This window comes from Rhincodon typus, chromosome 3, assembly GCF_021869965.1.
Source record: "Rhincodon typus isolate 14 chromosome 3, sRhiTyp1.1, whole genome shotgun sequence".
Taxonomy (NCBI): Eukaryota; Metazoa; Chordata; class Chondrichthyes; order Orectolobiformes; family Rhincodontidae; genus Rhincodon; species Rhincodon typus.
The window spans coordinates 101,800,992-101,825,991 of record NC_063334.1 but is presented as its reverse complement, the minus strand read 5'-3'; the positions used below and the strand labels follow the sequence as shown (position 1 = coordinate 101,825,991).

At 42.6% G+C, this 25,000-nt stretch overlaps 2 protein-coding genes across 2 annotated transcripts in view; both read left to right on the top strand.

Moving 5' to 3' along the window:
• Positions 1–825: 825 nt before the first annotated feature.
• On the top strand, positions 826–20,149 carry cenph (centromere protein H; the record flags this gene model as incomplete). The annotated part of the gene is made up of 8 exons (XM_048593855.1): positions 826–928; positions 1,869–1,917; positions 2,091–2,162; positions 4,882–4,938; positions 13,351–13,414; positions 14,169–14,220; positions 14,622–14,782; positions 19,291–20,149. Coding segments are annotated over 8 exons (666 nt in total), but the record flags the coding sequence as incomplete, so codon positions are not given.
• Positions 20,150–22,983: 2,834 nt separating this feature from the next.
• Positions 22,984–25,000, top strand: part of mrps36 (mitochondrial ribosomal protein S36) — a 94,017-nt gene continuing 92,000 nt past the window's right edge. The window contains exon 1 of the mRNA XM_020533770.2: positions 22,984–23,253. Within this exon, the coding sequence (XP_020389359.1) occupies positions 23,206–23,253 (48 nt within the window). The 5' untranslated portion in view covers positions 22,984–23,205. The remainder of the gene's footprint in view (positions 23,254–25,000) is intronic.

Below are 25,000 nucleotides of genomic sequence, written 5' to 3'. Positions count from 1 at the left end.
TTCTTTACCCAAAGGATTGTGAATCTGTGGAATTCCCTGCCCAGTAAAGCAGTTGAGGCTACCTCATTGAATGTTTTTAAGGCAAAGATATTTTGAACAATAAAGGAATTAAGGGTTATAGTGGATGGGTAGGTAAGAGGAGCTGAGTCCACGAAAAAATCAGCCAGGATCTTATTGAATGGTGGAGCAGGCCGGGTGGGACAGATGGCCTACTCGTCTTCCTATTTCTTATGTTCTTGTGATAGTGGGAAAATCAGCGATATTATATTGTTGGACGCCATAGAGTAATTGTGAGATTTTCTCTTGTTGGGAAATGGTCATTGCATCGCTATGAACGTTACTTGCCATTTGTCAGCTCAAGCCTGGACATTATCCAACCTTTGCTGCATTTAGATGTCGATTACTTTAGAGTCTGAGGTATTTCTGTGTTTTCATGCTCTATGTATAAAGAGGAAGTTGCAGTAAGCCAACATTGGAAGCAAGGAGAAATTAGTTAAGGCAGCGTTTGAAATGGACCATTTCAGAGGGGAGATTACCTATGTAAGACAATAAATTTCATGGAAGTGTTCTCGGGTGTTTTCTGTCTCACCGTAAGCATAATATCTAAAAAGAGGGAAAAACATACTCTATCTCTTCCTTATTAATTTGCCTGAGGTTGTTGTGAAGCAGCAACAGTGCACCTACCTCTGCCCGAAAGTCTGGGTTCAAGCTGCACCTTCCCTGGATACATGTCCTATCAAGTTGATTAAAATAATCACCAGCTGTGGTTCCATGCAACTCCCTTCCCATCTTGCTTTCATTGTCCTGTCTTACCCTGGTACATAAAACAGAAAATATTTGCTATTCTTACTGTTTGTTTTTTTTTTTCTTTTTAGGCTAAAGGACCAAGTAGTCCAACAAACAGTGGAACTGAAAACTCGGTTAAAAGGTTGTAGTGCTTACGAATTGTATAAGTCATTTAGATACAATTTGGGGCTTGAGTGTTCAACAGTGTAACTGTTATTTCTTTTTCTCAAATCCAGTGTTTGAAATATAATAGAATAACACTTCCAGCATGTAGACTTACTTCCTTAAGTGAACCATGTTTGATAGTCTAATGTTGAAAAATAAGATTGATAACAGAAACCGTTAATTCAATCCAAGTTATTTTAGGCTGCTCCAGCAGTTCCCACCATAAAAGGTTTGCTTTAATGTAAAACTGAGCCATAAAAACTAGAAAAATTCCAGATTCAGTGCCTTGTCCAAGTTGATTTATCTGATAGCAACCTGGGAACACAGGTTCAATTATTGGTCTCAGTCATGGGATGGTTACAGTATAGAAGGAGACCATTTGGCCTGTCATTTCTTTACCAGCTTTCAGTAAGAACATCCTGTATAGTCCCACTTTCCTGGTTATTCCAAAAGTCCCGCAAGTTTTTTCTTTTGCAATAATTAACCAATTCTCTTTTGAAAGCTTTGATTGCATCCGCCTTAAACCCACTGTCATGCAATGCATTCCAGATCCTAACTGTTCATTGTGTGAAAATAAATATTGACTGTTTTGTTAATTACCTTAATTCTGTGTCCCCAATTTTTTTACCCTTCCTTCAAAAAAGAAATAAAAGATCAGCCTGGATTCTCATTTGTAATTATTATGCAGTGACTCCTGTTCAAAGTTCTTGTGGGCAGTCTTTGTGAATAAGTATGGATTCTCCCATAACAAAAATCAGTGATGGTAATGTGAGATAGAAGGGTTGTTGGTCTTATTAAATACATAATGCAACTTGAGTCGCGAGTAGTGTGAATCGCATAATTCTCTCTGTATGCACACACACCTGTAAAAGCATTTTAAATTCCAACATTAACTGGTATCTATATTTTATTACCAGGCTTTGAAACCAATACGGAGGCTTTATCAGAAGACAACCTGAAAGAAGTGTATGTTGATTCAATTTACAATCTTTATATGAACTTTAAAAAAAAATCACCTTTCACCTCAAATATTACACAATTATTGTTACTATTGTTACCAAGAAACAATGGAAGGGCAAGAGACCTTTAAGTTCTTGGTGGAATATTAGTGAAATTATTTTCTTTTGCCTCTTTTGCAGGATTCTGGTGCTTGAAAAGGAATTAGAAGATGTTTCATTTTCTTTCCAGCAGAAAACAATGGCTCTTCACAGGTGCAAACATGTCTGGTTCCATTTTTGTTCAGGTTATCTTACTTTATTTGTGACATCATTCCAAATCTAAACAAAATTTCAACTCCTTTGAGATTGAAAAGACAGTGGCAGCTGATACATTATGTTTAGTTGCCTTGATTTTTCTCATTCATGCCAGAGTCTTTGGTATCTCCAGGTTGGGCAGAAGGCATTTGCCAATACTATTTCACACTCCATTTTATATCCATGCTTTTAATTAAGATATTCAGCTTCCTCTTAAATGTAAATTATAATCTTAGACATAATTCCCTCAAGGTGGATGAATCAGTTTGCCAAGTACCTGAAAAGATACAATAACCCACCTTGATGAGCATCATCCTTCTACGTCTTGGAAAACTTCAAGAAAGGAATTACTCTGTGAATAAGGTCTGGTATAGTGTGGAACTTGGTGAAATGTAGCTTTTATTCATTCACGGGATGTGGACATCGCTGGCCAGGGTAGCATTTATTGCCCATCCCTAAGGGTCCAAAGGGCAGTCAAGTGTCAACAACATTGCTGTGGGTCTGGAGTCCGACGTAGACCAGACCAGGGAAGGACAGCACTTTCCTTCTGTAAAGGGCATTAATGAACTAGATGGGCTTTTCAGACACTTTAATATTACAACATTTTAATGTAAATTTGTAATTTCAGAATTAATTGTAGAACTTTGGAGTATAAATGCTCTATAAATAATTTAAAAGTAGCTGATAAGAGGGTAGCTTTGTGACTATTTAAGGTGTCGTCTTACTCTGTGTCAGTACTGGTCAAATTTGCGCTTGTGCCACTATAATAATCAATGAGAAATCAAGAATGTTGAAACCTGAAAAAGAAAATCTCTCCACATCACTATGGCTGAAAATCACCCAGATCAAGAAGTGCTCCACAAGCATCCAATTCCCAAAAATAATAGGGATCAGTAAACTAAAGCTTCATGGATGACTTTAAAGATGAAGAGAAGTTAAAAGTGACAATGAAGATAACTGAAGGTGGCCAAGCAAGAAAGAAGGCTCTGTATTGACAGCACATCTCTCAAGGCTACGTACTTGTGGTTCACCCAGCAGAGAAGTGAAGATGTGCCCATTTCTGGTCATGCAAACTGAGGTAAAGGCATTTTGCTTCCAAATAAGTGGAAATGCCAGTGGCATGGTAGAGTTTAGAGTCAATAAATGTTGTTAACGTGGTTCAAGAACTAACATGGCATTTTGAAAAAGAAGAATAAGTCTGTGGACAACCCAGCCAGTTGCAAAATGATAATGTCACTGGAGTGGTAATCAAAGGACCCAGTCTAATGCTGTGAGCATGTGTTCAAATCCCACTATAATATTTGATGGAACTTAAATGTGAAGTTGAAAGCTGGTTTCGTAATGGTGGCCAGAAAGCTATCATGGATTGCAGCAAAAACCCATCTGAATCACAAATGTCTTTTAGAGAAGGAAATCTTCCATCCTTCTCCTGATCTGACTTTAGACTACTAATACTGTGTTTTACTCTTAATTGGCCTCTGAATTGATGTGGAATACTTTCCATTCAAGAGCAGTTAGGGATGGGTGTCAAATGCTGGCCTTGTCAGTGATCATTTCTGACTGAATTAAAGAAATGCTTCTTTCATTGTTGCCACAAAATTGATTTACACATGCTACCTCCATTTGTCATAGTTAAGACTTGCCAAACCGTGCTTCCACCATGTAAGTCTAAAGTCACTGTCATGCTGTTACTTTTGCAGTGCCAAAGATCTAGATGATATCATCAGTTACCAAAGGTTGACTTCACTTTAAATCATGTCAAATTCATAAACCTCTCCAACACAATAAACTGAAAGTTGGGTATCTTGCTGCTTGACAACCACTTTACACACCTATCCCAGAAACCATAGTTACACATTGAATAATATCAAAATTTCAACTCCTTGATGAAGGCATCATATATGCCTTCGAATGTAAGAGAGCTGATCAAGGGAATGTTGGATAATAGAGACACTGTGACAAGTTTCCTGAAGAAGTTCAACATTAAAGAGGAAATCTACAAATATGGCTGTGTCGTGTTTGAGACAAATGATAGCAACAATGTGGAGGATTTCAAAGTTCATTTGAGAAGTAAAAATGAGAGTCTATTTGACACTAGGTCTGTACTGGCCAGCATGTATCGATACATGGTTGAATATTGACTCCCAAGAATCTACCATCAAGATGATGGCAGGTGCTGAATATTGGCCAATTCAAACCCTAAAGACATCCAGAAACCTGAATAAATTGATGATGTTGAAGACATCAAGACTATTCCAGTGCCACCATCTCACACAGTTATCCACTACCTAGAATTCCTGAAGTTGTTATGAAAAGTCAACTGCTGCAGGTGTTACTCAAATTCAGAACTTCCTACCTCTAGTAAATACTGGGGCAAGGAGTAAAAATTTTTATTTTTGAGCTTGCATCCAACCTTTTCTTATTGACTGTAAATGTACATTCACATAACTTGAAACAATTGTCTTCACCCTTTTGTTTGCTTCAACATTCTAGCTTGGTGCTTTTGAGAGGTCCTTGCTATAACACAATCTCACCTATAATGTGGCATTAAGTTGTGGACCACATAGTACAGAAAGAAGGGTCCTAGTGTTCAGTTTCCCATCTTTCAGCTTTGGTAATCAAAAGGGAAAAAATGCATTTAAGTAACTAGCTGTTATATTCCTTTGCTGGTTTATAGGCTTCAATTCACACATGCGGTTCGTGAAGCAGCGCAGAAGAATGATGAAGAAGGGAAGTGAGTATTTGGAGTGTGTGGATATTAATATAATGCTCTATTTTTGTCTTCATCTGTATTGAAGTCAAAGTAGATTCTCAAGTCTGCTTAGTTTTCCTGATAGTTGTTCAAGTTAAATTTGGCATTTGGCACTGTTAATTGAACCAAGCAGAATGATTCACATATTTTAAGGGGAAATAACAGTGAACTAACATTTATGTAGAAGAATTCGGGATAACCAAGCAATCTTTTTTAAAAAGTACAATGTGATTAGCACTGTACACAATTACATTCAGAATTCTTTTCAGCCGAAGTTTTAGATTAGAATGAATGGTAAGTGTTCTGTGACTTGTATCTGTACAGATTCCAACATAAATGAAATCTAATGTAACAAAGTAACTGACCATTTGTAGATTCTTGACTGTAATTTCATGTAGGAACAGGAGTAGGCCATTCAGCCCCTTGGAGCCACTATTCAGTGAGATCATTGGCTGATCTGTGGCCTGACTGTATATACCTGCTTTTGGTCCACATCCCTTAATACGTTTCTTAAAAAAAAAATTATTTTATCTCTGATTTAAATTTAACAAGGCTGAGGAGCTTAATAGAAGTATATAAAATAATTAGTGGCATGGTTAAGGTGGATAGTCGAAGTCTTTTTCCAAGTGCCAAATAGATTTAAAGTGAGAGGAGAAAAGTATAAAGGAGATGTGCAAGGACATTTTCCTACACAGAGGATGGTATGTGCCTGGTACACGCTGCTAAGGAAGGTGGTAGAAGCAGATGCTATTGCAGCATTTAAGAAGCATTTAAACTGAAATGTGAACAGGCAGGATATAGAGGGATATGGACCAAGTATAGGCACGTGGGACTGGTTTAGAATGGCATCATGGTTGGCACAGACATGGTGGGCCAAAGGGCCTGAAATTGTGCTGTACTGTTCTATATTCCAACAACTGATTTAGCATCCTGTTTGTAGAAGAGAGTTCCAAACCTTTCCTCCCCTTTGCTGTGTGGCAGTGCTTCTTAACATCTCTCCTGAACAATCTGGCCCTAATTTTTAGCCTGCACCCCCCTTGCTTTTAGAACCTCCAACTAGTAGTTTCTTTATCCACCCTGTCTTTTCTTATTAATATCTTGAAGGTTTTGATCATATCACCTCTTAACTTTTTACATTCTAAAGAAAATAGGCTTAATATGCATAATCTCTCCTCATAATTTAATCCATGAAATCCAAATATTATTCTTGTAAACCTATGTTGTACTCCCTCGAAGGCCAATGTATTTTTCCTTCACCGATGCTGCCAGACCTGCTGAGCTTTTCCAGCAACTTTTTTTTCTTCTTCCTAAGGTGTGGTGCCCAGATCTACTCACAGTACTCCTAGTGGGTCTAACCAGGGTTTTGATTAGCTGCAGCTTTGCACTCTGATCGTCTAGTATAAAGGCTTGCCCACTTGTACCTTTTATGGTATAGGTTTTTTCCACTAGTTTTCCATATTATTAATTCATAGTTTTCACGTTTTTCTTGATTTCCCAATCTCTAGTGAAGTGAAGTCTCCCCTTATAACTACAGTTGATTTTGTAGTTGACGGCAACTGGTGTTGTCGCTGGACTAATGAGCCAAAGAACTAAGGAATGATCTGGGGACCTGGGTTCGAATCCTTCACAGCAGATGGCAAATTTGAATTCCATGAAAGAAATCTGGAATTCAAATTCTAATAATGACGATGAAATCATTGTCAGTATGTTGTAAAACCCCGGAGATAACAAGGTGTAGAGCTGGATGAACACAGCAGGCCAAGCAGCATCAGAGGAGCAGGAAGGCTGACGTTTCGGGCCTAGACTCTCCTTCAGAAATGGGGGAGGGGAAGGGGGTTCTGAAATAAATAAGGAGAGAGGGGGAGGCGGATAGAAGATGGATAGAGGAGAAGATAGGTGGAGAGGAGACAGACCGGTCAAAGAGGCGGGGATGGAGCCAGTAAAGGTGAGTGTAGGTGGGGAGGTAGGGAGGAGATAGGTCAGTCCAGGGAGGACGGACAGGTCAAAGGGGCGGGATGAGGTTAGTAGGTGGGAGATGGGGATGGGGCTTGAGGTGGGAAGAGGGGATAGGTGGGAGGAAGGACAGGTTAGGGAGGCGGGGACGAGCTGGGCTAGTTTTGGGATGTGGTAGGGGGAGGGGAGATTTTGAAGCTTGTGAAGTCCACATTGATACCATTGGGCTGCAGGGTTCCCAAGCAGAATATGAGTTGCTGTTCCTGCAACCTTCGGGTGGCATCGTTGTGGCACTGCAGGAGGCCCAGGATGGACATGTCGTCTGCGGAATGGGAGGGGGAATTGAAATGGTTCGCGACTGGGAGGTGCAGTTGTTTAGTGCGAACCGAGCGTAGGTGTTCTGCAACGCGGTCCCCAAGCCTCCGCTTGGTTTCCACGATGTAGAACAGGCCACAACGGGTACAGCGGATGCAGTATACCACATTAGCAGATGTGCAGGTGAACATCTGCTTGATGTGGAAAGTCTTCTTGGGGCCTGGGATGGGGGTGAGGGGGGAGGTGTAGGGGCAGGTGTAGCACTTCCTGCGGTTGCAGGGAAAAGTGCCGGGTGAGGTGGAGCTGGAGGCGAGCGTGGAGCGGACAAGGGAGTCATGGAGAGAGTGGTCCCTCCGGAAAGCAGATAAGGGTGGGGAGGGAAAAATGTCTGTGGTAGAGGGGTTGGATTGCAGATGTCGGAAGTGTCGGAGGATGATGCGTTGGATCCGGAGATTGGTGGGGTGGTACGTGAGGACGAGGGGGATTCTGTTTTGGTTGTTACTGCGGGGAGTGGGTGTGAGGGATGAGTTGCAGGAAATGCGGGAGACACGATTGAGGGCGTTCTCGACCACTGAGGGGGTGAAGTTGCGGCCCTTGGAAAACGAGGACATCTGAGATGTACGGGAGTGGAATGCCTCATCCTGGGAGCAGATGTGGCAGAGGCGAAGGAATTAGGAATAGGGGATGGCATTTTTGCAGGAAGGTGGGTGGGAGGAGGTGTATTCTAGGTAGCTGTGGGAGTCGGTGGGCTTGAAATGGATATCGGTTTCTAGGTGGTTGCCGGAGATGGAGACAGAGAGGTCCAGGAAGGAGAGAGAGGTATTAGAGATGGTCCAGGTGAGCTTAAGGTTGGGATGGAAGGTGTTGGTGAAGTGGATGAACTGTTCGAGCTCCTTGTGGGAGCACGAGGCGGCGCCGATACAGTCATCAATGTAATGGAGGAAGAGGTGGGGTTTAGGGCCAGTGTAGGTATGGAAGAGGGATTGTTCCACGTAACCTACAAAGAGGCAGGCGTAGCTTGGGCCCATGCGGGTACCCATGGCCACCCCCTTTGTCTGTAGGAAGTGGGAGGAATTGAAAGAGAAATTGTTGAGGGTGAAGACGAGTTCAGCTAAGCGGATGAGGGTGTCATTGGAGGGGGACTGGTCAGGCCTGCGGGACAGGAAGAAGCGGAGGGCCTTTAGGCCATCTGTATGGGGAATGCAGGTGTATAGGGACTGGACGTCCATGGTAAAGATGAGGTGTTGGGGACCGGGGAATTGGAAGTTCTGGGTTCTGGAGGAGGTGGAGGGCATGGGTGGTGTCACGGACGTAGGTAGGGAGTTCCTGGACCAAGGGGGAGAAAATGGAGTCCAGATAGGTGGAGATAAGTTCAATGGGGCAGGAGCAGACGGCGACAATGGGTCGACCAGGGCAGTCAGGTTTGTGGATTTTGGGAAGGAGATAGAAGTGGGCGGTGCAGGGTTGGGGATCGATGAGGTTGGAGGCTGTGGTTGGGAGGTCACCTGAAGTGATGAGGTTGTGGATGGTTTGGGAGATGATGGTTTGGTGGTCGGGGGTGGGGTCATGATTAAGGGGGCGGTAGGAGGAGGTGTCAGAGAGTTGGCGTCTGGCCTCGGCGATGTAGAGGTCAGTGCGCCATACTACAACCGTGCCTCCCTTGTCCGCGGGTTTTATGGTGAGGTTGGGATTGGAGCGGACGGAGCGGAGGGCTGCACGTTCTGCGGGGGAGAGGTTGGAGTCGGTGAGAGGGGTGGAGGTGTTGAGGCGATTGATGTCACGACGGCAGTTGGAGATGAAGAGGTCGAGGGAGGGTAGGAGGCCTTGGGCTGGTCAGTCCTCAGTAAAGGGCTCACCTTTGTCCCCCTCCACCCACACATCAACGAATACCGGTCACGTTTGGACATAGAGCAGTTTTTCTGCCGCCTCTGCCTCCGCGCTTTCTTCTTCAACCGTGAGCCTAACCCTCCCTCTACTGATCCCTTCTTCCGCCTCCAACACACCCCCTCCTCCTGGACACCACCCCAAGGCCTCCTACCCTCCCTTGACCTCTTCATCTCCAACTGCCGTCATGACATCAATCGCCTCAACCTCTCCACCCCTGTCACCCACTCCAGCCTCTCCCCCGCAGAACGTGCAGCCCTCCGCTCCAATCCCAACCTCACCATAAAACCCGCGGACAAGGGAGGCGCAGTTGTAGTCTGGTGCACTGACCTCTACATTGCCGAGGCCAGATGCCAACTCTCCGACACCTCCTCCTACCACCCCCTTGATCATGATCCCACCCCCAACCACCAAACCATCATCTCCCAAACCATCCACAACCTCATCACTTCAGGTGACCTCCCACCCACAGCCTCCAACCTCATCGTTCCCCAACCCCGCACCGCCCGCTTCTATCTCCTTCCCAAAATCCACAAATCTGACTACCCTGGTCAACCCATTGTCTCCGTCTGCTCCTGCCCCACCGAACTTATCTCCACCATCTGGACTCCATTTTCTCCCCCTTGGTCCAGGAACTCCCTACCTACGTCCGTGACACCACCCATGCCCTCCGCCTCCTCCAGAACTTCCAATTCCCCGGTCCCCAACACCTCATCTTTACCATGGACGTCCAGTCCCTATACACCTGCATTCCCCATACAGATGGCCTAAAGGCCCTCCGCTTCTTCCTGTCCCGCAGGCCTGACCAGTCCCCCTCCAATGACACCCTCATCCGCTTAGCTGAACTCGTCTTCACCCTCAACAATTTCTCTTTCAATTCCTCCCACTTCCTACAGACAAAGGGGGTGGCCATGGGTACCCGCATGGGCCCAAGCTATGCCTGCCTCTTTGTAGGTTACGTGAAACAATCCCTCTTCCATACCTACACTGGCCCTAAACTCCACCTCTTCCTCCGTTACATTGATGACTGTATCGGCGCCGCCTCGTGCTCCCACAAGGAGCTCGAACAGTTCATCCACTTCACCAACACCTTCCATCCCAACCTTAAGCTCACCTGGACCATCTCTAATACCTCTCTCTCCTTCCTGGACTTCTCTGTCTCCATCTCTGGCAACCACCTAGAAACCGATATCCATTTCAAGCCCACCGACTCCCACAGCTACCTAGAATACCCCTCCTCCCACCCACCTTCCTGCAAAAATGCCATCCCCTATTCCCAATTCCTTTGCCTCTGCCGCATCTGCTCCCAGGATGAGGCATTCCACTCCCGTACATTTCAGATGTCTTCGTTTTTCAAGGACCGCAACTTCCCCCGCTCAGTGGTCAAGAACGCCCTCGATCGTGTCTCCCGCATTTCCTGCAACTCATCCCTCACACCCACTCCCCGCAATAACAACCAAAACAGAATCCCCATCGTCCTCACGTACCACCCCACCAATCTCCGGATCCAACGCATCATCCTCCGACACTTCCGCCATCTGCAATCCAACTCCCCCACCACAGACATTCTTCCCTCCCCACCCTTATCTGCTTTCCGGAGGGACCACTCTCTCCGTGACTCCCTTGTCCGCTCCACGCTCACCTCCAGCCCCACCTCACCCGGCACTTTTCCCTGCAACCGCAGGAAGTGCTACACCTGCCCCTACACCTCCCCCCTCACCCCCATCCCAGGCCCCAAGAAGACTTTCCACATCAAGCAGATGTTCACCTGCACATCTGCTAATGTGGTATACTGCATCCGCTGTTCCCGTTGTGGCCTGTTTTACATCGGGGAAACCAAGCGGAGGCTTGGGGACCGCTTTGCAGAACACCTACGCTCGGTTCGCACTAAACAACTGCACCTCCCAGTCGCGAACCATTTCAACTCCCCCTCCCATTCCGCAGATGACATGTCCATCCTGGGCTTCCTGCAGTGCCACAACGATGCTACCCGAAGGTTGCAGGAACAGCAACTCATATTCTGCTTGGGAACCCTGCAGCCCAATGGTATCAATGTGGACTTCACAAGCTTCAAAATCTCCCCTCCCCCTACCGCATCCCAAAACCAGCCCAGCTTGTCCCCGCCTCCCTAACCTGTCCTTCCTCCCACCTATCCCCTCCTCCCACCTCAAGCCGCACCCCCATCTCCTACCTACTAACCTCATCCCGCCCCCTTGACCTGTCCGTCCTCCCTGGACTGACCTATCTCCTCCCTACCTCCCCACCTACACTCACCTTTACTGGCTCCATCCCCGCCTCTTTGACCAGTCTGTCTCCTCTCCACCTACCTTCTCCTCCATCCATCTTCTATCCGCCTCCCCCTCTCTCCCTATTTATTTCAGAAACCCCTTCCCCTCTCCCATTTCTGGAGAAGGGTCTGGGCCCGAAACGTCATCCTTCCTGCTCCTCTGATGCTGTTTGGCCTGCTGTGTTCATCCAGCTCTACACCTTGTTATCTCAGATTCTTCAGCATCTGCAGTTCCTACTATCTTTGTTGTAAAACCCCATCCAGTTCATTAATGTCCCCCTTTAGGGAAGGAAACAGCCATCTTTACCTGGTTTGGCCTATTATGACTCCAGACCCACCGTAATTTGCTTGGCTCTTAACTGTCCTCTGAAATGGCCCAGCTAGCCATTCCTTTATGAAATGCTAGAAAGGAAAAATTGAAAGATATTGGATGGATTACCTGGCATCAACTAAGGCACCACAAACAACAGCAAACATAGCCATGCCGAAACTGCAAAGTCCTCATTACTGACATCTGGGACTAGTACCAAAATTTGGAGAGTAGTCTCAGACTAGTCAAACAACAGCCTGATGTAGTCATACTGGGGATAATGATGGGAAATTGTCTGTAAGGTATGATTCCTTCAGTATGTTTATGTCAAGCTGTGGGACAGCAGTCAAATTTACCACAAACACCCAGATATTGGTAGGGAGATCTTTGCAGGGCTGACAAGCTTGCGTTCATCATTGTTGATGCCAGTGTCTAGGTAATTGCTCGGTGATCCATCTGGTTTCATTCCTTAATTTACACTTAGTAGTGGCTTGGTACAGCTGAATGGCTTGTTAGGTCATCCATGCTGCTGTTGGTCTGGAGCCACATGTGGACCAGACCAGATAAGGATGGCAGATTTCCTTTCCAAAAGGACATTAGTGAAATAGAACTTTTGTGATAATCAACTCTGGTTACTTGGTTGACATTGGTCTAGCTTTTAATTCCAGATTTTATTGAATTTCAGTTTCACCGTCTGTCATGGTGGGATTCGAACAGTTCTGAGAACATTAAACTGGATGAGTGTAGCTCCCACAACAGTTGAGAAGCTTGACACCATCCGGGACACACAAGCCCGTGGGACTGGCACCCCATCCACCACCTTCACCATTCACTACCTTTAACAATATTGTATCATGGCAGCAATGTGTACAGTCTACAAGGTGCACTGCAGTAACATAACTAAACCCCTTCAACAGCTCCTTCCAAACCCTCGCTCTATCATTTAAAAGGACAGTGGTGGCAGACATAGGGAAACCCTATCGCTTGCAAATTGCTCTCCAAGTTTTATACCATCCTGACTTGGAACTGTGTCACTATTACTTCATTGTCGTTGGGTCAAAATTATAGACATCCTTCCCTCAAAAAGGGTATACTCCAAGAACTGCAGGGGATCAAGAAAGCAGCTCCCCACTACCTTATCCAGGGCAATTGGGGATGAGCAATAAATGCTGGCCTACAAGAAACTCGGTGGGTCTGGCAGTATCTGAGGAGAGAAGGCAGAGTTAATGATTCAAATGACCCATTAACTCTGTTTTTTCTCTCCAGATTCTGCCAGACCTGGTGTTGTCTCCAGCAATTTCTGTTTTTATTCCAGATTTCCAGCATCTGCAGTTTTTTTTTCTCATAGGATGTTTCACACATTTTTGGTGGATGTGAGCATAAAGAAATGAAAAGGACCAGGAAAATTGCATTGAATTAATGCTTGATTGTGAAACCTGCCAGTCTGTGCTAACCACCTATAGGCTTGTTTAAGTTGTCTTAATCATTTCTAGTCTGAAATTTTCTGCTGTATCGGACTTATCAATTTTGTATTATACAGCTCCCATGTAATTCACCCTTTGGTTTAAATAATTAAGCTTAATGTTTATTGTAGTGTGCCACTCCAGCTTTCTGCTTTCTTTCATAAATCATCACTTCTTTTTAGGTTGACAATGAAAACAATCAAGCACTCATTAGATCTTTGTTCTGAGATTATAGCAACCCAGAAAGTAAGTCTTGCATAGTTAATAATGCCTGTATTTTGTGGTTGAATATTGTTGCCAATATTCTGTGTTGTTTTATTATTTGAAGATAGTTTAAAAAGTATTTTTTAGTTCACTCCCCTCCCGTTCTGCCCTCAACTTGGTCCACTGGAAATGTAGTTTTCTCAAATGTTTTAACATTCCCACACTTGTTGGTATTATCAACAAATTTGTGGATGGTTTCTTGACACCTTTTACTCAGACCATTAAGGTGATGAAACGCAGTAGTTCTTAACCCCTATTATGGACTCTATAACTTGTCTTTCTGCAGAGCCACAACAATGAACCTTTTGTCTAGAGGAATGAAACTAATTATTTATCCAACCCCAAATCTCCCACTGTTCCATCAGACCCACTGTCTTATTTAGTGGCCTATAATGTGGCATCTTATCAAAGGCCTTTTGAATGCAAAAAAGTTCAGACAGTTTGGCGAGACAAGATTATTTCTAGAAGCTAAGTTGAGAGATTGGTGCTGAGACACATTGTTGAGGCAGAAGGCAAAAAGGTTTGCATTTGGCTATATTGTATCTGACCTCCGAGTACTTGATGCAAAGAGAGCCTGAAGTGGAAAGCAATCCATTCCTTAATATGAGCACACAAGAGACCAGATAGGTGCTGTTGATGTCTTTTTTCAACATCATTTATTTAATTGATTAAAATCGTAACAGTAACTATATAACATTAAACATGAGATTCTGAAGTAAACTTTATTTTGTTGTAGGAAGTTCACACTTTGGAGAATGCAGTACTCGAAGTTCAAAAGCAAAGGCTAAGTAATTGCAGTAGAGATGCATTTGTTTCCTATAGCACTATAAATGTGAATACTTTAGTAAAATTTATTTTTGGCCACTAATGTGCTGTATTACTAAAATTATATGATGGCTGTTTGGGATATAACATTGTGTACCTAATTCGGATTTTAAAATGAGTGTTTTTTTTGTCTGGAAGCGAAATCAAACAATGTATATAAGTTGTCAATATATTATTGACTTCACCTAGACCTGCTCCTTTAGCCAACTAATATTTACAATAGTACACAAGTATTTGAACATGTTGCAAGATAAACACGTGCTTGAAATAGTACAGTTCTCAAAAAATAAATACAAAACTATGCATACATCCCTAATCTTCCACAAACTGAAACAGTGATGCATTTTCTTTTTAATTTATTTAGTGTTAAAACGAAAGATGCAAGGTGTATTGCAGGACATGAAAGCTGAAAAGAGGAAGCAGCAACAATTGCTGCAACAACTACAGGATGAACTTCCAAAACGTGGAGAAAAGAACTTGCTAGAACACGTGAAAATGGTGACATTAATTCAGAAGGTTTTGCAGGTAGACGTTGCTAATATTTATCAACTTGAACTTAAGTATCATACTTTGTTTTTATATGTTTAGGTATTGATCTTGGAGTGTTCAGGCTTGTATGTTGAGATGTTCCTGCCTCCTTTCCTGAATGAGTTAACTGCTTTGCATGTACAATGTTGTGGACAGTGGTCTCCCTCCAGGGAGATATTCATGCTATGTTTGTGGTCTTGGACAACAGGACCACGTTTTCAGCAGTTTTCTTCCTGTGCTGTACCGTTCTGGGTTCTGAAATAATAAGGGATATCATAGGCTGGCAATTGTACAAGTTTAATCCTCAATCCAAGTGTTGGAAGACTGGTCAATTTTCAAAGAAGTAAAAGCAAACCAAAACTTGCCTTTTTATACTACTATATCAATTTGTGCAAATATCTCAAAACATTTCACAATCATTTCATTTCAAAAAAAGCTGTGACAGTTATGCAGAGAAATGAATCATTCGTTTTGCACACAGACAGTCATTACAAATAGTAATGAGGCGAGTAATCAGTTAATCTTTCTTGATAGCATTGATTTATGCAAGAAGATTACCTGGGACACAAGGACAACCACTTATTCCCATTGAATAGTGTCATTGATGTATGCAAATAGGAAGCAAAATACTGCAGATACTGAAAATCTGAAATTTAAACAAAAAACATGCTGGAAATGCTACAGACTAATGACCTTTATTCAGCACTATTTAGTGTTAGCAGAATAGCAATGGTGAAAGAAAATGTGGAAAATTTGGAAAGGCATGGAGAGTTTCAGTGGGTTAGGAGTAAGGTGGAAGAAAAAAGCAGATTGACACAAGAAATGGCTTTCCTTTCAGTTTTACTGTTTATTTTCAATTTTAGCACATTCTGATTCTTGGATACATCTTCCATTTCTCTGTTTCCTAGGCAAGATATATGGCTCAGGAACAGGCCACCCAGTCAGTTGTGTTTTTGCTCTACTTGAGCTTCTTTCCATCTTTCCTAATCTAAATCAACAATGGTAACTCTATATTCCTTATATGCTTGATTAGATTCCCCTTAACTAATCTATACTGTTTGCTTCAGCCACTCCCTGTGGCAACAAACTCTAAATTCTCACCACTTTGGGGAAATAAATTTCTTCTGAATTCCCTCTTAGATTTTTTTGGTGACTATCTTGTGCTAATGGGCTTAGGAATATTCCCCCTGCCTCTTTTCTTACCAAAAGTTTTGAAATACCTTTTATTAGGTTATCCCTCAGCATTTTTATGGCCTGTTAATCCTTTCATGTTTAAAGAAACCAACACATTTCTGTTAAAATTCTTAATCTCCCTGGACCCTGTCCAGTGTCTAAACATCCTTTTTCTATGATATGGTCAGTAGAAGTACACTCAGTACTTCTGTGGTTTAACCAAAGTTTGCCGCAGGATTAACACGTCTTCCCTATGTTTCAATGCTATCCCTTTAAAAATATTGCACATTTTGGCGTAACTCCTTATTCTTTTTAATGTACTCCCTCACACTAACCTGTGAGAAGCTTCTTTAGCTCATTATTTCACCATTTTGCAATTTTATCTGCAATTTGTTAATCTACCTTAGTTTTGAATATACCCCAACCTCACTCGTGTCTTCTGAAAATTAAAGAATTGGGTTTTTGATTCCTACATTCAAAATTTAAATATAAATGTGAACAGCAAGAATTCAAGCACTGATCTTTGTGGAATACCCTTCTCAACTACTCCGAACAGCTACCATATGCTCCTTCTCTCTGCATTCTGTCTTGAAGTCATCTAGCAATCTGTTCTGCCACTTGTCTCTACCTGATTCCATCTGCTTTGACCATCCTACATTAGTTTCTTGTGGGACACCTTAAAGTCATTTTAAATGTTAAAAAAAATTACATATACTACATTACCATTGTCTAGGCACTATTGTTTTCTGAAAAGAATTGAGTTAATTGAGTCAGAGTATTATAGCATAGAAACAGACCCTTTGGCCCAACTCGTCCACGCTGACCAGGTTTCTTAAACTGAACTAGTCCTTTTTGCCTCTGTTTGCTCCCCTCTAAATATTTCCTGTCAATGTACCTGTCCAAATGTCTTTTAAATGTTATAACTGAACTCACCGCTATGCACCACCCTATGTGTGAAAAGGTTGCCCTTCAGGTCCCTTTTTAAATCTTTTCCCTCTCACCTTAAACCTATGCCCTCTAGTTTTGGACTCCCCTACCCTGGGGAAAACACCTTGGCTATTCACCTTATCTGTGCCCATCGTGATTCTGTAAGGTTTCCCCCTCAGCTTCCTACGCTCCAGGGAAAAATGTCCCAGCGTATCCAGCCTCTACTTATAACTCAAACCTTCCAGTTTCAGTATCAACCTTGTAAATCTTTATTTGCACCCTTTCCAGTTTAATAACATCCTTTCTATAGCTGGGTGACCAGAATTGTCTGCATTACTTCAAATGTGGGACTTATCGATGTCTTGTACAACCCTAACACGATGTCCCAACTCCTGTACTCCCTATTCTAATTCATGAAGGAAAGTGTGGCAGACACCTCCTTTACCACCCTGTCTATCTGTGACAACACCTTCAAGGAACTATTCTTAGGGGGCGGGGAGGTCGATCCCCTCTGATAATTAAAATCAAAGCACAAGCCCCCAATAATGTTATGGTGGGAGTAAAGGTCCTCTACCAGTAAATAAACCCAAAAAACCCCAGAAGCTCACCTCACCTCGCCTAATCTGTTAAACTGTTATGAAGAAGGGGAGGTTAAGTGAAAGAAAATCCCTGATATTCACTTTATAACTAACAAATAACAATTTATTTATTTAAATGTAACAGTGAACAAATCAACAGAATTGCTTTAAAAAACCGAACAATTCCCCCTTAACTACTAACTATTCCCTAACTGAACTAAATTCTACTGGCATGCTGTTCCAATAAAGACAAGTCCCACTTGTATAAACACAAGTAATAAGAAATTAAATTAAAACTTAGTTTCTCAACGTCTACATGACTTTCTTCAAAATCCCTCCTTCCCCCTCCCCCTCCCCCTCCCTGGCTGTCAGGGATGTTTTCTCTGTGAAGTCTTCTGTGAAGACTCTTAGCTACAAGTGCTGTGGTACCTTTTATGGATAGATGGTGCTTCTTAGAGAGCTTAGCGATTTCTTGTGAGAGCTAGATACTTATTTCTGATTTTCAAAAATGCCCTCCTCATATACCTTGGATGACGTATCAATTTTCTTACAAAAGCATTGGTCTGAGGTTATCAAAACCATCAGATTTAAATTCAAATGGCTTTCAATCGCTAAGTGCTTGGTTTAAATTAATTGCTGATTCCAGCTAGTTGCCAAAACATCAAAACAAGCCTAAGGTTTCCAATCACACAGCCAATTGATACATATTTCAATTTCAGAACTGGCTGTACCCCTTCAGCTGCTTAGACACATTTTCTGTATAAATCTCTCAGCTTAGAAAAGTACTTTACCTCTTAGAGGAGCCACACACTCTTCTCCCTTACCATTTTTTACGAACAAATTCTAGCTTCCTGCCTTCCAATTCATGGTTACTGTACACAACTTCATAACACTATGTACCTGCAACCCTAGGTCTCTTTGTTCGACCATACTCCCCAGGCCCATACCATTAACTGTGTTAGTCTTGCCCGATTTACCTTATGAAAATGCAATACCTCGCATTTTTCTAAATTAAATTCCTTCTGCCATTCTTTGGTCCACTGACCCAGTTGATCAAGGTCCTGCCAATTTGCATTCTATGCTGACTATCCATGAATGTATTTCATACTTCTAGAATTTCTTCAGTAGTACAGATTCCATTTATCTATCACTGATGTTAAGATGTATATAATTCCCTAGACATATTGTTGTACTAATTTATAATTATTTTGTAATCCGCTTATTCAGACTTGTTATGACAAAGTAGGTGGGACTTGAACCTGGACCTTGTGACTTAATGTAGGAATGTCACAAGGGCACAACAATTTATTCATATTATTTTTTTTTAATCTTGTCGTTTCACTACTTGATCATTGCCTGTCCTCTACCTAATTACATTTTTCTTCCCTTGGTTCCATCCCTCCTTACTGGTTGTGTACAATCTACAGATTTGACAGAAAGTCATCAATCTGTTAACCCTATCTGACCCTTTCCATGGATATTGCCTGTCTTGCAAAGTGTTTCCATTATTTTCTGTTTTAATTCAAAGCAGATAGGATTTTTGGTTAATATCATTGCAAGGACAATAACTTTGATAATGATTCTGGTATGCTTCAGCAGTTATTTACAGCGCCCCTACTGAAATTCCATCTGTGGTTGACTACCTTGACACAAACTGGAAATTCTGTCTGATATTTTGTGGATCATAAAGCTTTGTTACATGTTCATTACATTACTGGAGAACCATGTTTTTATTTTCCATGGGAAATGTGTAGAACAGTTGAAGTACTAACCTCTTAAGTTTTTGGTAATTCAAAGTAACCAGAATCTTGACCTTTATTTTAACAGGGTGTTATTCTTTCCAGCGGAGTGAACTGGGCCAAGGATCCTGTATTAAAGGAAATTGTTTTGCAGCTTGAGAATAATCCACTTGATGAAGCAGATTCAAGCAATTGATTTTTGTCTAATTGTTTTCAATGGTGAAGACCAAATGAGCCTCGATTTAATGTGCCAAGTACTCATACCATCACTAAACTGTCTACTTTCTACCACAACCAGGACAACTATATTTTGGACTTATTTTAGTGAATACTTATGCTAAATATTAAAAATGAACGGTCACATTTGTGTTTTAATTTTCTTTTTCGACCTGTCTTTTAAATTCAACTTTTAATATGTTGCAGTGAAATTTAGACAATTGTATTTGGTCTTCATGTTTTTTAATATATATATAAAACTGTAAAACAAATATTTTAAAAGATTTGGTGGTTATTTAATTTACCTCTGCAGAATTCCAAATTATCAGTCAGCTTTCTGACCAATGGAAGAAAGCATACAAGTGATTATGTTCCCATATACCTACTGTCCTTACCTAGTCATAGTAGTGGTCCAGAGTTGGAAGTTGAAGTTGAATATCACCTGGAAGATTTTCAAAATTTAAACATCCCACTGTACAAAATGAACTTTGGATGAGCATTCATGGATGCTAATTTACTTCACTGATTCCTTTCTCCTCTTCCCCTCACTTTAGTATCTAATTTTCTTGTGAATACAAATGGCAATATTAAAATGTTTACGGTTGAATGTCTAATGTGTTGAACGATTTAAAAATGTTATATTGTTCATTTACTTTCTGGAGTCTGCAATTGCCTCTGTTAATGTATAATTTTGTCATTAAGAAATATAAATAAAACAGTCAAACCCATAAGTTCTTATGTGTTGGAATATCAATATAGATACATTTGGTGTGTGTGACTAAGTTAAAAGAAGTACTGCTTTATAGTGGAAAAGGTGTGACAGGGAACAAATCTACTTATGATTCTCCTGCTTTCAACTGTTCAGTGTCAAATTTACTTCATTGCTGGCATGTTTCCCACAAATTAATTACAATATACTGAGTAAATGTTATTAATTGGGTGTGGCTCTTGTGGTGCAGTGGTAGTATCCCCACCTCTGAGCCAGGAGGCCTGGGTTCATGTCCCATTTGTGCCAGAGGTGTGTCATGACATCTCTGAACAGGTTGATTAGGAAACTATTGATAATGGATTGCATCACAGCTGTTTGGTTCACTTGTCGCTCAAGTCTGTGTTAGGTCAAAATCATTAAATTCCTTCCAGATCGTCATCTTCCAACGGAGAATACTGGGATTACTGAATTTAATTAATGCCTAGTGGCCTATTTGCTCCAAAATACACAATCTAATCTGCCCTCCCCCTGCCTAAGCTTAACAATTAATTTAGGTGTGTTTACTTAATAGTCCATGTAAGTGACAGAACTATAACAAACTTGTGTATCTTGTAATTTTAGAGTGCTGAACAACATTGGTTTTATTGCTGCTGTTATTTCATTAAGCTGAAATAGAGTACAACTTAATCAGTAAGCAATGCCTCCAGTGCTTTTTTTCTCCCAACAAAGAAAAAAAAATTCTTGATGCAAGGCCAAAACCTGAACAGAAAATCCTGGAGATAGCCAACAGGTCAATCTTCATTAAAACACAAGACCGCTTCAGATGAAAGTCTGTGTCAGGTCAGAAGCTAGGTATTCTGCAGCAATAAAATTATTAGTTGTCCTCCCAATACCTGCCCACTATGTTCAGGTCAGGAATGTGATGGAATACGCTCCACTTGCCTGGATGTGCAGTTCCTACAACACTCAAGCTTGACAGTATCCAGCTTGACTGGCATACCCTCCACTATCAAACAGCAACTTCCAACTCTGGACCACTACAATGACTAGGTCAAGGACAGTAGGTATATGGGAACATAATCACTTGTATGCTTTCTTCCAAGCCAACATCATTTTAACTTGCTACCATGTTATTGTTCCTTCACTATCACTGAGTCAAAATCCTCGACCTCTCCTTCTAGCAACATTGTTGATGTATCTACCCTGAAGGACTGCAGCAAATAAAGTTCCCCAATAACACCTTCTCAAGGACAATTAAGAATGAGCAACAAATGCTGGCCGATCCACAAAAGCTTACATCCGTGAACCCAGTCCATAGGAACAAACTAGAGTTGTGAATAGTAGACCCTAGATAGCTGTTATAATCATAGACAATCATACAGCACAGAAACAGACCATTTTGGTCTAACTCATCTGCACTGACCAGACAACCCATTCTGATCTAGTCTCGTTCACCAGCATTTGGCCCATATCCCTCTAAATCTTTCCTGTTCATATACCCATCCAGATGCCTTTTAAATGTTCTAATTGTACCTGTCTGCACCGCTTCCTCTGGCAGCTTGCTCTGTACATGTACTACCCTCTGCATGAAAAAAGTTACCTCACAGGTCCTTATTAAATCTTTCCCCTCTTACCTTAAACCTATTCCTTCTAGTTTTGGACTCCCCCCACTCTAGGAGAAAAACCTTGGCTATTCACCCTATCCATGCCCTTCATGATTTTATAAACCTCTATAAGGTCCAGTACTTTCTGCCCTCAATGTTACTAATCACTTCCAAGTGTTCTAGTCTCTCACTCTTAACTGCTTGCCCAAGGAACTGACCTTGTCACTCGTTGACCATCTGGACGTTCTTCCTGTATGGTGACTTGCCTCAAAAGAAAAATGTTAGCTGTGCATGGTGTCCAAATAATCCTCATCACCCATATCAGAAGCAACATCTGTGGCCCATTACCTTATATTCCGACATTACAGCAGACACCTCAAGGCACTGGAGCAGTACCACCAAGGCTGCCTGCGCAAAATCCCATAATCAGCTGGGAAGAAAGATGCACCAACACCAGTGTCCTTGATCAGGCCAACATCCCTAGCATCAGGGCACTGAGCACCCTTGACTAGCTATGATAGGCTGGGCATGTTGTCCACATGACCAACATGAGACTCCCAAGCAGGTGCTCTACTCCCAGCTTTGAAACAGCAGCTGAGTCCCAGTCAGACAGAGGAAGTGCTTCTGTCTTACCCTCCAGGCCTCCCTGGCAAAGTGTGGCATTTTCACAGACACCTGGGAATCACTGGCCCAAGACTGTCCACAGTGGAAGAGGAGCATACAGGAAAGTGATGAGTACCTCAAAACTTGCCATCCGGAAAAAAAAAGGAAGCCAGGCAAAAACAGCGATAGGAGTGTGCTGCTACGCCAACACCCCACCCCCTTCTTTCTGCGAACACCTTCGGTGTAACAGAGCCTGCAGTTGCCATGTCAGGTATACAGCCACCTATGGGCTCACCCTGAGTGGAAGAGAGTCATCCTCGTCTGCCTCGAGGGACCGTCGATGATGAATAATATTCCAACCCAGCCTTGATTCTGCATCGTGAGTGATCAGATGTAACATTTTAGCAATCCCAATAATTCCCTTAATTTTACATTATCGGACAAAAATCCTACTTTATTTTCAGGACCTTGTGCATAGACCGTCTGCCCTAGCTCGAATGTGCGCTAACACATTTCATGGGTTGCGAAATGCTGTACAGCTTACGCCGATGCCAGCCAATGCCAGCGGCCAGGGAAAGGGGACAGTTAAGTCTCTCAGATAAAATGCAACAGTACTTGCTGACGCCACGTGTTAAGACATCACGTGGTGCAGGGAGCGGGGCGGGACAAGTGTCATCGCAGGTGACCAGGCCGTACACGGCCAGAGCACGCGCCACTCCGCATGGTGATTGACAGCGTCGCGCTCGGGTTCGAGCCTCACTCCACCCCTCCCCAAACTCCAGCTCACCGGAACGCACTCGCGCACCCGGCTATTTGTCACTGACACTCCACCAAACCTTTCACCCGGAAGTGAACATTGATTAGCGTCGCCATGGGGAACGCAGGAAATAAGATGGCGGCCAACAGTCGGGTCGTTCAGGTAAGAGGAGTGTAGCTTTTCCTGTGTGTTCTGTTGATGGGTTTAGATGTCAGCGACTGAGGGAAGCAGCAGCAGCAATAATGGTGATTGCACGGTTGTCTGTGTCCTCTTCTGTCTCGATGTGGATTTTCTTTTCTTATATATACGCATACAGGGGTCGTGTCCTTGTCGCTCATTGCCCGCGTTCCCTAAGTTTCTCCACTGTTTTGGTTTGAGTTCGTTTGGATGTTGGCTCCCGAGATTCGTTTTTTTAAAAAAAAGGCAGCGGAGGGTTAAAAATAAGATGTTGTGAGAGCAGGCCTGAACCTCTGCAGCCAGGTCCTTAACTCCGGGCCATTGCTTGCAGAGCGGTTCACTCTCACCTGGTGTGTCACCAGCAACTCGCACCAAGTTTTCCAATGCTTAAACAGTGCTATTTATAAAGATGGGATGGCAATAATTGTTCTTCTGGAGCGCACCCTCCACCATTTAATATCCAAGCCAGGCATGTACAGATTTTGGTGCTGTTGTGCGAGCACTGGCATCGGTTTGTTCTTTATTTGGATGCGAAAGTGCGAAAATTCAGCATATCCAGCAATATCTTCGCAAGTCATTAGATTTCTCACTAAATCTCACTTTGAGATTCCAGAGTCTGCGGTGTGTTGCTTTCATTTTAATTAGGACATTGGGACGGAGGAAAACGAAGCCAGAATAAGCCATTCGAGCTGTCCAACAAGAGATCCGCCGCTGGTTGTTGAGTACTTTGGAATGTCCAGTGTTCATGAAAGGCCGTATATAAATCTGTGGCTAAGTGTACTTCCAATATTTCTAGCCAACTGAAAGTTCAGAACCTGCTAAATTTCTTTCTCTGTGAAAAATTGGTACCTGTAGCTGGATAATTTGCATCTATTTAGATTTCTTTGCTTCATTGGCAGTAGAAACTTGGATTTATTGCTCATTGTTAAGGATTCTTGTCACAATTATGCAAGGCCAGCATTCAGAAGTTGTATGGTTTTAGGAATTCCACCAAAGTACTGTCCACTAGTGCTGTTCTATTTGCAATGTATTACATTTAGCTCTTCTGGTCTCACAGACTGACTTGGAAAACACAAAATAAGAGCATGAGTAGGCCAATTAGCCCTTTTGAGTCTGCTCTGCCATTTCATGTGATCGTGGCTCATCATCTAACTCATTACCCTGTTGTTGCCTTCTGCCTGTACTGTTTGATCCCTTTTCTCCTCCAAACTATATCTAGCTCCTCCTTGAAAATATTAATGCTTTAACATCAACTGTTTTGTGTAGCAGAGAATTCCACTGTTTCACCATTCTCTGGGTGAAGAGATTTCTCCTCATCATAGCCTTCGGTGGCCTACCTGTATCTTGTGACCTCTGGTTCTGGATTTGCCAGTCATCAGGAATGTTTACCCCGCACTTAGCGTGTATAAACCAGTTAGTATTTTATCGGCTTCTATGAGATCCCACTCGTTCTAAACTGCAGTAAGTATAGTGCTAACCGATCCTGGCTCTTTTCATATCTCAGTCCAGCTATCCCAGGAATCAGCATGGTAAATTTTTGCCACGCTGCCTCCATAGCCAGAATATCCTTTCCCAGATAAGGAGATGACAACTGCATACAATATTCCAGGCATCGTCTCAGCAAGACTATGCAATTGCAGCAAGACATCACAGCTCCAGCACAATCTATAACCTCATGGCCTGGCATATTCCCCACAAAATCATTACCATAATGCCAAGGGATCGACCCTGG